The sequence below is a fragment of the Kogia breviceps genome, chromosome 14 (assembly GCF_026419965.1).
Source record: "Kogia breviceps isolate mKogBre1 chromosome 14, mKogBre1 haplotype 1, whole genome shotgun sequence".
Classification (NCBI taxonomy): Eukaryota; Metazoa; Chordata; class Mammalia; order Artiodactyla; family Physeteridae; genus Kogia; species Kogia breviceps.
Window position 1 is genome coordinate 23,398,734 of NC_081323.1, and position 13,515 is coordinate 23,412,248.

Below are 13,515 nucleotides of genomic sequence, written 5' to 3' on the forward strand. Positions count from 1 at the left end.
CACCCCCCAACAACAAATCAGGTCCCAGACTAGACACAAAGGTTGCTTTAAAAATACCCCAAGGACTTAACTGAAAAGCCCCTCTCCTCATGCTTCTGGGGCTTAAGATCCTTGAGTTCATTCCTCAGCATCTCTCCTCAGGATGGTGGGGTGGGCTGCCCCGTGATGTGGAGGTAAAGATCCGTGAGTCTGCTCCGTGGGACTAAGAGGCACCCCCCCCCCGAAGCCTAGAAGCCCCCCTCGGGGCTGTGTGCCAAGAGCCCCCATGAGCCATGGCCTCAGAGGGCAGCGGTGATTTTTTTCACATAAATATATCGCACTTAAATGAGTTTAGACAGCATGACATCAGAGAGTAATTAAATTGGTTTGGGTTGGAATTCCGTTTCCAATTCCTGAGTTCAGGTTTGTAAAAGATTTTTCTGAGCACCTGCAGGCATGTGTGTGTGTGTGTGTGTGTGTGTGTGTGTGTGTGTGTGTGTGTGTAAGTATTTTCACTGGAAAGGATTCAAAACTTAAAAAAAAAAAAAAAAAAAAAGAACTGGAGCACACAGGCAGCATTACGCCATTCTTCCTTCTTGGAAAAATCCCTCAGCCTTATACAAGCCTCCTTCAAGCCCTCAGTCAGTTGTGCAGGAGAAAGGGGGCGGTCGGCTTTCTCCTTTCAAGAACGAGTTATTTTCAGCTGCTGACTGGAGACGGTGCACGTCTGGATACGAGAGCATTTCCACTATGGGACTGGATACAGACACACGCCCGGCAGACTTCAAGAGCCTCAGACTGAGGAGGAAGCCTTTCCTTCTGCTGCTGCCGCTGCTTTTGAGGGTCCACTCTTTTCATGGTTCTTCCTGCCAAACCAGAGGCACCTCCGCTGCTGCCACTGTTCTCTTTGGTGTCATTCAGCGGCTGGCCAGAGGATGAGACTCCCCAAAGTCCTCATTTTCTTGCTTTGGCACCTGGCTTGGCTGGACCTGGAATTCATCTGCACTGTGTTGGGTGCCCCTGACTTGGGCCAGAGACCCCAGGGGCCCAGGCCAGGATTGGCCAAAGCAGAAGCCAAGGAGAGGGCCCCTCTGGCCCAGAACATCTTCAGGCCGGGGGGTCACAGCTACGGTGGGGGGGCCACCAATGCCAGGGCAAAGGGGGGCACCGGGCAGACAGGAGCCCCGACACAGCCCAAGAAGGATGAACCCAAAAAGCTGCCCCCCAGATCGGGTGGTCCTGAACCCAAGCCAGGACACCCTCCCCAGACAAGGCAGGCTGCAACGCGGACTGTGACCCCAAAAGGACAGCTTCCTGGGGGTAAGGCACCACCAAAGGCAGGATCTGTCCCCAGCCCCTTCCTGCCGAAGAAGGCCAGGGAGCCTGGGTCCCCTCGAGAGCCCAAGGAGCCATTCCGCCCGCCCCCCATCACGCCCCACGAATACATGCTCTCGCTGTACAGGACGCTGTCCGAGGCTGACAGAAAGGGAGGCAACAGCAGCGTGAAGTTGGAGGCTGGCCTGGCCAACACCATCACCAGCTTTATTGACAAAGGGCAAGGTGAGGGGGCGGGGGGGGGCAGGGGCACGGCTCAGAGGGAGGGGCATCTGCATGCATGGAGGGGGCTCTCAGAGCCCCGCCACTACACTGGTGGGAGACGGTGTGTGCATCTGGCCTGGGTGGTATCTGGGACTTACCTCATACACTCCAGGTCCCAGGCTGCTGGCATGTCAGAGCTGGAGGGCACCTGGGGATCACCAAGTGCCATTCCTGCAAGGTGCAGAGGGGGTTACTGAAGCCTGGGAAGGAGACAAGACCTGCCTGTTGGTGGCAGAACTGGGGACCAGCCTCTAAGACTCTTGATTACCAGGCCATGCTCTATGCTTATGTGAATTGGCCAGACTTTCCAGGCTGCAGGGGGTTGTAGGCTTTCTCACATGGCAGAGAGACAAATTAATCTCAGATAGCCATGGTTCTCCCACTTTGCCTTTGGGCTGGGGGGCAGAGGGGACAGGATTGGTGATGACAGTACATGAGGCGTACTGGAGTTCTGGAACAACCTCTAGATATACGAGGTGGGGCAGGGTGGACAGCAGACCTAGGGTCTAACTCACCGTGTGACCTTTGGAAAGCCCCTTCTCCCTTTGGGGTCTCAGTTTCCCCATCAGTACAATCCTATGGAGGTTGGATTGGGTGATTTTTGAGAGCCCTTCAAATATGAAAACTTAAAAAAATTTTTTTTTTTTTTTGCGGTACGCAGGCCTCTCACTGTTGTGGCCTCTCCCCTTGTGGAGCACAGGCTGCGGACGCGCAGGCTCAGCGGCCATGGCTCACGGGCCCAGCCCCTCCGCGGCATGTGGGGTCTTCCCACACCGGGGCATGAACCCGTGTCCCCTGCCTCGGCAGGCAGACTCTCAACCACTGCGCCACCAGGGAAGCCCTGAAAACTTTTTGTCCTGTCCTAAACACACATCATTTTTATCATGAACCCAGGAGACGATCTGCTCCCCTCACTTCTCTCTCTGCCCACCCCACATCACTGTCTTGGCTTTTCCTCTCAACTTGCTGTGTGATCTCAGCAAGTGATCCCTTCCCCTCTTAGGGCCTCAGTTTCTCCGTAAGTGTGAAGAGGGAGGTGGACCTGATTGCTAGAGTTGCTGGCAGCTCATATGTTCTGGTTCTGGGAGTCTTGGGACTTTGGCTAGCAGGGTGGGGGAAGGGTCAGAGAGAGGAAGAGGCTCCTCATTAGAGCTGGCCAGTGGGGGGATGACAGAGGGTGGGGGAGGCACAGAGGCAGCAGGTCTGGCTGAGGTTGGGGGAGGTGGCCTGGCTGCCTGCCCAGCCAGAGCAAGCTGTGACCCCTTGGGGAATCATAAAATAAGTCCTTGTGCCCCCCAGCTCTAAGGGAGCTTGGAGGGGGGAGATGGGGAGTTTAAAGTCCTAATTAGTCACCTTCTAGAGCAATATTATGAATGTTTCCCAATGGCAAATTGGTATTTAGGAAGGAGGGCGTGCTGATTCGGACATACTACCTACCGAGCTTCTTATACACACACAGCCTTATATTTATACGTACATGCTGAATCACACACACACATACACATGTGCACACACACCTTACATATATACAAGGAATCTTCTTACATATATACAGACACATATACATACCTACCCTTCAAATATTCACACAAGCCCAATCATACATGCATATAACATGTCACTCACATATGCATTACTTTTCATACTCACATGTGAACTGAACCATGCATACACACACACACCAACTGTCATTCACACACACACACACACATTCACCTACCCAGCAGGGTAAGAAACATACACAACAGAATCATTAGACTGGGAAGCCAGGAAAATTGGCTTATAGACTGGCTTTTTTGTTAACTTGCTGTGTAACTTTAGGCAAGTCACTCCCCCTCTCTGTCCCTCATCCGTCAAACAAGAACATAAGATCTTCTTTAAGGCATGGTATAGTAGAAGCAGCTCAGGATTGGTTGTAAAAAGTTCTAGGCTGCAGTTCCAGCTCTGCTTTTTCCCAGATGGGTGACCGTGAGCAAGTTACTAACTTCTCTGAGCCTCAGGTTCCTCCCCTGGAAAAACAGGGTCATTATAATGCCCATTTCACCTGTCTTACCAAAGAGAAACCATATTGGATAACAGATGGGAGAGGGGCAGGTAGAAGGCAGTTCTAAGGCTGATGGACCTCTGCTATGCATCTCATTGACACAAACACCTAGAATCACTCAAATCAGCTACAGCCACATCTACAGATCAACAACCCTACTTGGTTGACTGTGTAGGAAGCTCCCTTATTTTGAAAAAGGCTCCCAGTGATTTGGGTCTTGCCCTCTGTCAGAGTGGGGAAGAGGTTAAAGAACGTTCTCTCGAGGGGAGAAGAGCTGTGGTCCTCCCCTGAGGCCTTGAGGTGACCAGCTCCCTTCGTGAGGTTGCAGGGAATGACTTATGGGTGTTCTCTCTAGATGACCGAAGTCCTGCGGTCAGGAAGCAAAGGTACGTGTTTGACATTAGCGCCCTGGAGAAGGATGGGCTACTAGGGGCCGAGCTGCGGATCTTGCGGAAGAAGTCCTCGGACACAGCTAAGCCAGTGGCCCCCGGCAGTGGGCGAGCTGCCCAGCTGAAGCTGTCCAGCTGCCCCAGCGGCCGACAGCCGGCAGCCTTGCTGGATGTGCGTTCCATGCCAGGCCTGGATGGATCTGGCTGGGAGGTGTTCGACATCTGGAAGCTCTTCCGAAACTTTAAGAACTCGGCCCAGCTGTGCCTGGAGCTGGAGGCCTGGGAACGGGGCCGGGCCGTGGACCTCCGTGGCCTGGGCTTTGACCGGGCTGCCCGGCAGGTCCATGAGAAGGCCCTGTTCCTGGTGTTTGGCCGCACCAAGAAACGGGACCTGTTCTTTAATGAGATTAAGGCCCGCTCTGGCCAAGATGATAAGACCGTCTACGAGTACCTGTTCAGCCAGCGACGAAAGCGGCGGGCCCCACTGGCCACGCGTCAGGGCAAGCGGCCCAGCAAGAACCCCAAGGCCCGCTGCAGTCGGAAGGCGCTGCATGTCAACTTCAAGGACATGGGCTGGGATGACTGGATTATCGCGCCCCTGGAGTACGAGGCCTTCCACTGCGAGGGGCTATGCGAGTTCCCCCTGCGCTCCCACCTGGAGCCCACGAACCATGCAGTCATCCAGACCCTGATGAACTCCATGGACCCCGAGTCCACGCCACCCACCTGCTGTGTGCCCACGCGGCTGAGTCCCATCAGCATCCTCTTCATTGATTCCGCCAACAATGTGGTCTATAAGCAGTATGAGGACATGGTCGTGGAGTCTTGCGGCTGCAGGTAGCAGCACTGGCCTCTGTCTTCCTGGGTGGTACATCCCAGGATGCTGGTCACAAGAGCCCCTCCACGCATTCCCGGCATCACAGAGGGGTTGGGAAGCTACAGCCAGGAGCATCTACACAGCCTGCGTGAAAGGGGATTTCAACAGCCGTGTTCACTCTCAGAGTGGGAATTGGGCTGAAGGTCTCTTTCTATCCACAAGTCCCCCTGTCTGAGGATGTCTGCCCTTCTGTTGCTCTGACTGGCAGGGACAGGCCCAGGGAGACAGACTCTGAATGGAACTGAGACCCAGGAGGCCTTGTTTTCCAATGAGACTCAGCCCACCACCTCTCCTTACCTGGACCTTCTTGACCTCTGGACTCTCCAGGGAGGGCTCTCCTTGGGAGAGGCACAGGTGCCACCTCCTCCTTGAATTACCATTGTGCTTGGTGACTTTCTGCCCCTGGTGCAGATGGATGCTGATTGGGCAGGGGTGGGAAAGAGGGGGAGCGGGTTTGGCAGGGGTGAGGAGTGTGAGGCTCTTAGACTGTTAGATTAAAATGTACATTGATGAGATAAAAAACAAAACCATGCCTAAAACCGTGGCAGATTTCTTATTTACCCCAGGGGACCCAGTGACCCTTCAAAGAATGACTGACCCAGAGAGGGGAGGCGGGCTGCCCGAAGCAGAATGCGACAGAGAGCACAGGCTGAGCAGGGCCAGTGCTACCTCTAACCCCATTCCTGGTTTTCTTCCAGAGCTCCATCTATTCCACTGAGGCATAGCAACAGAGTTAGGTTTCCTTTCTGACATTCCTTAGTCAAGTTTGTTGTCTCCAAAATAGATCCCTTAAATGGGAGGGAAATTGGGGATTTCATTTCCTCTAAAGTCATCGCCATTTGATTCACCAGTGTCTGCTCTGTCCCCTCTCATCCTCATATCATACTCACAGAATCAACTGGTCACCATTTAAAGGGCCCTCCACCTCTCACTGGGGAACGTGGGCTGCCATGATCTCCTCTTTCCCTATTGGGGCATCTCTGTTCTGTCACTGACCACTGTTCCTCACATGATCTTACCTGTGATCTTATCTTACCTGCTAGCCTCCAGTCTGGCACACATTCCACCCCTTCACCGCAGCTCTAGAAACAACTGGAGCGCCTCCCCTTTATATTATACCGTATATAAATACATAATTATACATTAGTAACCTCCCCACTGACCTTACTGACCTTAGACGGACCAATGCCAGACACATTCCTGCTTGGGGCTTGGCCCAGACTAAATGCCCACTTCCCTTTTCCACTAGAACCTATGGGGAAGAGAGAGGCATGAACTCTTGGGAGGGGAATACAGCCTTCTGGTAAGGAAATTTGGGCACCTGAGTCCTTGTTCCAAGGGCTCAGGACCAGGTTCTGCCTGGCTGAAGAAAGGGAGGGCCAGCAGAAGAGAGCCTAGGCCTCAGCTTCCTACCCAGGGGGCCTCAAAATTTTCCCCATCTCTCTCCAGCTGGGTCTTCGATTCCCAGGGCTCCTAGCCAAAGCTGTTTCAACAGTAATGATTCTTGCCCAGCTCTGGGCAGATCCTGTGTTTCTTCCCTCTAGGCCCGAAACCTGGGTTGTCAGGACCTGAAGCAAGAGCCCAGGGTGGGGGGCAGCATACCTTCGAGCTACCTCCCTGGCTTGGAGACCATTCCCTCTCCCTGAGGGGCGAGCCTGAGCCTGGAGCCTAGCCCTCCCTGGCCGAGTTTCGTTGTGTTTGGCTGGGGGCAGGCCCACAAGCTCTGGAAGTAAACAAAGGAGCTGCACGGCAGACAGAGTTCTGGTGTATGTGAGAGGAGAGTGAGCCTGGAAGGGAGGTGCCCGGGGAGGCCAAGCAGTGGGCTGTGGACACAGGGAGAGCAGTGTAGAAGCAGGGTGGCTGGAGACCCAAGGGCAGAGAGGCAGGGGAACAAGGGGTCACAGGTGGGGCGGGCTCCTACATGCACTGATTTCCTGGGCTGTACGTCCCTAGTTTCTTGGAAAGTCTGATAGATTGGAGCTCTCCCTGCCTTATCCCTATCACAGAGCTTCAAGGACTCTCAGCCACGGTGCTCTTCCTGCTGAGGCCCAGGCATTGAATTGAATGTTGTGGCTCCAGCTTGATACCCAAGGAGCTTCCTCTCCCACCTCCACCTGTCCTAGAACACCCTTTCGCGAGAGAACCACTCAGACTCCGTACCTGACCCCCTTTCCCACCCAGGCTGTGGGGAGCCAATCAGATCGTTGTGGGTGGGAACAGCCCTTCCATCCTAACCATCTGATCTGTTCAGCTGCCTCCTTGGAAAATTATCCCCACCAGGCACCCACCTCCAGTCCCAATCATAACAGGCTGCATACTTGTACAGGGCATTCTTGCGCCAAAGGGTTCAAGGCTTATATCGTTCTTTAGAGTTCACAAACACTCTCTCAGCTGTGGTTTCACAGCTCTGCTGGGCTCAAAAGGCAGCCCAGTTTCAAATTTCAAGATTTGTCACTTAAAGTTAGAGGCCTTGGGCAAGTCGCCTAATTCCATGAACCTTGATTTCCTCATTTGTGAAAAAAAAAAGGAGGGGGGGAAGGGTAAATGATGTACCTATTTCATAAGGCTAACTGTGAGGATACGAAAGACACTCAGCACAGTAGCTGGCACAGAGGTGGCACTCAACAAATGCTAGCTGTTATCATTATTGTGCCTCAAACAGTCTTGTGAAGCAGGCAGGGCAAGGAATATTACCCTCTGCTCCCCTATTTTTACAGATGAGAAGCTAACAATCCAGAGAGGTAACTGCAGGTCTCCTGCAGGTCTCTGTATTCTTTGTACTATTCTTGCCACTTTTCTGGAACCCCAATTCCACTGACCCCAGTCTTGGCAAGTAGTAGAATTATCTTCCCGGGTCTTGGCGCCCTGGTCTTAAAGTATCTCCTTGGGGACACAGAATATTGTTAGTTCCTAGGGAGAAACAGCTAAGCATATAGTTTAGGGCAGGGAAAATGGGAGGTCCACAGGAGAGGAAAGAAGTGAGGCCCTCAAAGCTCTGATGCCATCTCTTGGCCTCTTCCACATCCCTGTGTCCCAGGGCCACAAGCTGGAGAATCAGCTGTTCTAGGGCTTGGAACACACACCCTTGGGAAGCCTCTGACTTCACTATTAGTTCTTTTGATCTGAATATAATGTGAGGAAGCAGAGTCAAGCAGAATAGTCATATATGCTTAGGAGTCAAGCAGATCTGGGTTCCAGTTCTAGTTCCACGACTTTCCAGCTGAGTGACTGAGCAAGTTACTTAACCTTTCTAGTTTCTCTAACTGTAAAAGAGGGATAATAATATCAAATTTAATGGACCTGGGATGCAGGAAAGGGGATATTCATTCATTCCATCCATCTTTGATCCATCTATTCATTTATTAACCAGTAAATATTTATTGAGGGTCTTCTATGGCCCAATACTGTTTTGAATGTTGGGGTAATAATAAAAACTACAGTGTTTATTGAGGGCTTATTATGTGCCAGGTACTGTGCTTAGCACTTTACATGAAGTCTCTTATCTTGCAATGATCATGCCTTCAAGTTACATGCATGAATGAAAGAGAAAATAAAGATCCCAAAGGATACCAAGATGGTAAGATAATAGACTGAATCAAAGGAAATGAAATAAAACAGGGGGGAAAGTCATCAGAATGCATGAAACCAACCATACAAGTACAAGATATGAAGTGTGATTTCACAACTTCAGATGGGAAAGAGATAGTGTTGTCAGCAGCTGCGAACTCAGTAGAATCAACTGAATATAATGTGGGTGCCTAAGTGCAAATACAAGTGTGGGCTTTATTAATAGACATATACTGTACAAACCCAAAGAAACTGTGGTTCTGCTCTCTTAGCAGGACTTGGGGAGTGTTGGGATGGAGAGAATAAGGGAGAAGTAGAGTCAAGGGTGAATCCTGTGGCTTTTTTGCTTGAGCAACTGTGTGGACGGTGTGCCATTCAACAACAATGAAAAGAGAGAACACAGAAGGAGGACAGATTTTGAGAGGAAGATGATGATGTCAGTTTTGGACATGTCAAGTTTAAAGAACTCTTACAAGATTAGTTTTAACTAAGAAAAACGGCAATTCTTCCATTGAAATGATATAAAGAAGAAAGGATACATGCATGCTATACAAGCAGGTTTGTTAGTTTGGTGGTGGGAAGTTGAGTTTCCTTCTGATGGCTTCTAATTTCTTTTTTCTCTGTGAAGCAGGAGGTGAGGCTATCTGTTCAGAGACAGTAAGAAGGGGTCAGAGTCAAGGAATGTGGAACAGGTTCCTGTTATGGGTTGAATTGTGTTCCTCAAAAGAATATGTTAAAGTCCAACCCCCCTGCCCCTAACCTATAAATATAACCTTATCTGGAAAAAGGATCTTCACAGATGTAATCAAGTTAAGATAAGGTCGTCAGGGTGGGCCCTAATCCAGTATGAGTGGAGTCTTTATAAGATGAGAAGAGACACAGAGACAGGCACAAAAGGAGAAGTCCATGTGATGACAGAGGCAGAGACTGGAGTTTAAAAAATCAAGAAACAGCAAGGATTCCTGGCAATGACCAGAAGCTAGGAAGAGACAAGGAAAGATCCTCCTCCCCTAGAGCCTTCAGATAGAGCCTGATCCTTGTCAACACCTTGATTTTGGACTTCTTATCTCCAGAACTGTGAGACAATACATTTCCATTGTTTTACGCCACCTGGCTTTTTTGTTGTTGTTGTTGTTATGGAAGTCCTAGGAATCTAATACAGTTATAAACAGTAGTTTTGGAGAAGGGGGGCAGAGTTGAGCGTAATAAAGGTTGGTATCCATATTTGATGGTACCAATATGTTCCTTGCATGATTTTCTCCAATAGTACTCAATAACCTAGATGCAGGCATGGTGTCTCTCTAGGTGGGGGGGCGGGGATAGAAAGACATTTGAGCAAGGGAGTTATATTGCAAGAGATAAGCAATTAAAGTGACAGACTGTATGATCTGAGCTAGATAGGAGAGAGATGAGAAGGTTGACAGACTACTGTGTAAAGAGAAGAGATAAAAAGCCTGGAGGTCTCAATGGGGTAGCAATGACAAGAGTACTAGGAATGAATGGACACTTAAAGAGTAGGATGGTGAGGGAATTCCCTGGCTGTCCAGTGGTTAGGGCTCCGTGCTTCCACCGCATGGGGCACAGGTTCGATCCTTGGTCGGGGAACTAAGATCCTGCAAGCCGCATGGGTGTGGCAAAAAAAAAAAAAAAAAAGGACGGTGAGAGCCCAGAATGGCATAAATTAAAATTTTCATAATTAAAACAATTCTGGTGATGAGGTTCAGGAATTGGCCATGGGAATGGGCAGCTGGACACTTCATAGAAATGGAATCATACTCATAGTGTATGTAGCCTTTTGCGATTGACTTCTTTCACTTAGCATAATGTTTTCAAGGGTCAGCCATATTGTAGTGTATCAGTAGTTCATTCCTTGTTATTACTGAGAAATAATCTGTTTTCTGGATATATCATTTTATTTATCCATTTCATCAGTTGAAGGATATTTAGGTTGTTTTTGTCTATTATGAATAATGTTGTGATGAACAACCATATACAATTTTTTGTGTGGGCATGTTTTAATTTCTTTTAAATATATACCTAGGAATGGAGTCACTGGGCCATATGGTAACATATGGTAATTATCATTTTTAGGAACAATGAGATTGTTTTCCAAACATCATACATACATCAGTGTATGAGGGATCCAGTTTTTCCACATCCTTGTCAGCACTTTGTATTACATGTCTGCTTGATTATAGCCATCTAGTGGGCATGTGAAGTGGTATCTCATTGTGTGTGTGTATGTGTGAGTGTGTGAGTGTGTGTGTGTGTGTGTGTGTGTGTGTGTGTGTCTTTCCCTAATGACTAATAATGTTGATCATCTTTTCATTAGCTTCTTGACCATTTGTATATCTTCTTTGGAGAGACGTCTATTCAAATCCTTTGCCCACTTTTTTTTTTGTGTGTGTGGTATGCGGGCCTCTCACTGTTGTGGCCTCTCTCGCTGTGCTCCGGACGCGCAGGCTCAGCGGCCATGGCTCACGGGCCCAGCCTCTCCGCGGCATGTGGGGTCTTCCCGGACCGGAGCACAAACCCGTGTCCCCTGCATCGGCAGGCAGACTCTCAACCACTGCGCCACCAGGGAAGCCCCTTTGCCCATTTTTGACCGGGTGTTTATTTTTTAATTACTGAGTTGTAGACTTCTTTGGATACAAGTCCCTTATCAGATATGTGATTTACAAATATTTTCTCCCATTCTAAACCTTTTCACTTTCTTGATGGTATCTTTTGCAACATAAAAGTTTAAATTTTTATGTAGTCCAATTTATCTATTTTTTTCTTTTGTTATTTGTACTTTCAATGTTTTATCTAAGAAGACTTTGCCTAAAACAAGGTCACAAAGATTTACTCTTATGTTTTCTTCTAAGAGCTTTATAGTTTAGCTCTTATATTCAGATCTATGATCCATTTTGAGTTAATTGTCCGTATGGTGCGAAATAGGAGTCCAACTTCATTCTTTTGCATTGTCTTTTAAAATTTTTGTGAATATGTATTATACCTCCACAACTGTAATATGCCTGAGGGCAAGGACCAAGTTCTACTTCTTTGTATTTTCCATAAAACCAATGAGTAAATTTTTTTTTCAGAATAAGGTTTTGAGAGTGATATGGATATTTTTCTTTCAATTTTATTTTATTTTATTATTATTATTTTTTCAGCTGCACTGCACTGCTTGCAAGATCTTAGTTCACTGACCAGGGATCAAACCCGGGCCCCTGGCAGTGGAAGCTCAGAGTCCTAACCATTGGACTACCAGGGAATTCCCTTTTCTTTCAATTTTAAAGGTAATTATATAGATACAGTACAAACTCCAAACAACGCAAAAGGATATACAGTGAAAAAAAATGTCTCCTTTCTAGACCTAACCTCCTAGTCTCCCAGCCCTCTTCTTCAGAATCAACCGCCATAACCACAATTACCAGTTTCTTGTGTTTCCTTTCAGTGATTTTCTACAGCTACACTAGCATGTACTTAGAATAGGATCCAAAGTCTTTACCATGGCCAACAAGCTCCTCCATGATCTGGCCTCTAGTGCCACCTTGTCAACATCATCTCTTACCATACTCTTCCTTATTCATTTGGCTCCAGGCCTTGATAACCTCATTTCTCTTCCTTGGAAACACCAAGCATTCTCTCATGTTGGGATCTTTACACTTGTGTTCTCTCTGCCCAGCATGCTCTTTTCCAAGATATTTACATGGGTCACTCTCATTTCCTTCACTCTTTTTTTTTTTTTTTTTTTGGCTGCACCACACGGCTTGCAGGATCTTAGTTCCCAAACCAGGGATTGAACCCAGACCCCCGGCAGTGAAAGCACCAAGTCCTAACCACTGGACTGCCAGGGAATGCCTTTGAACCTTTTTCTTGACAATATCATCACCCTCTTTGCACTGATGACATCTATTCCATGGCCTGGAAAAACAATCCTTTATTGACTCCCGCTATCAACTCTCTCCTCTGCTAATCCCAAGCTAGCTAATGATTTTGAAGAAAAATCACACAGAAATAGATTGATGCCATTAAAATTTTTGCTCTTAAGTGTATAAGAATATTCATGGAAACACTGGTCATAAGAACAACAAAAAGAAACAAACTATATGCCATATATATCATATGATAGAACAGCTGTTAAAAGGAAATGAACTGGATCTATATAGAGCAACATATATAGAATTTTAAAAAGAAACTAGTAAAAAGAAAGAAGCAGCAAACTAAAACAAACTATGCTGTCGGGCTTCCCTGATGGCCCAGTGGTTAAGAATCCGCCTGCCGAGGCAGGGGACATGGGTTCGTGCCCCGGTCCTGGAGGATCCCACATGCCACGGAGCGGCTGGGCCCGTGAGCCATGGCCGCTGGGCCTGTGCGTCCAGAACCTGTGCTCCGCAACAGGAGAGGCCGCGGCAGTGAGAGGGCTGCGTACCGCAAAAAAACCCAAAAACCAACAAACAAAAAAACACAAAAAAAACTATGCTGTCAATTAAGTTAAAAAAAAAAAAAAGGAAAAAAAAGAAAACCCACACCAACCAGAAAGACATATATTCTAAGGGAACATGTATATGTATGTAAAAGCATTAAAAAAGATCTGAAAGGAAATTCAATTTTAGAGAGGGTGGAAGGTTGGGATTCAAGGTGGTAGTAAAAAGGGACTTTAGCTTTATCTGTAACATGCTAATTTTTAGAAAATACAGTGTAATCATAAATCATTTTAATTTAAAATTAATTAATAAATTAAAATTTATAAAGTGGAGAGTTACCAGCTTCAACTAGATTCTCCATATTTCACTGGCCCCTTTTTCTTTCATTCTCTGTTAAACTTTAAACTTTCTCCTTCTTCTAAACTATAATCTCATACCATCTGCCTTCCTCTGAGTAGAAAAACTTCCCTGCCAAGTTAACAGAGAGAATAGAAGCCACCAGAAAGGAAATTAAATATCAATCTTTTCTCTTGTCCCCAACATCTTAGTTCATCATCTCTTGTGTGAATTACTTACTTGGTCTTAAATTTGCAGTTTTTGTATCACATTTGCTTCTTGAATCTGATTAACAAGAATATTGCTCTT

General features: G+C 47.6%; 1 protein-coding gene across 1 annotated transcript; it reads left to right on the forward strand.

Moving 5' to 3' along the window:
- The first annotated feature begins 914 nt into the window (after window positions 1–914).
- GDF5 (growth differentiation factor 5) lies at window positions 915–4,852 on the forward strand. Its single transcript, XM_059038068.1, has 2 exons — window positions 915–1,539; window positions 3,978–4,852. Exons 1-2 carry the CDS (start codon window positions 915–917, stop codon window positions 4,850–4,852), a joined length of 1,500 nt encoding a protein of 499 aa, XP_058894051.1.
- Window positions 4,853–13,515: the final 8,663 nt, after the last annotated feature.

Excerpts from the sequence above, each read along its gene's own strand:
- GDF5 (XM_059038068.1), top strand. The coding sequence starts at position 915 with ATGAGACTCCCCAAAGTCCTCATTTTCTTGCTTTGGCACCTGGCTTGG. Across the intron at positions 1,540-3,977 it reads CTTTATTGACAAAGGGCAAG|ATGACCGAAGTCCTGCGGTC; the intron begins GTGAGGGGGCGG and ends TGTTCTCTCTAG.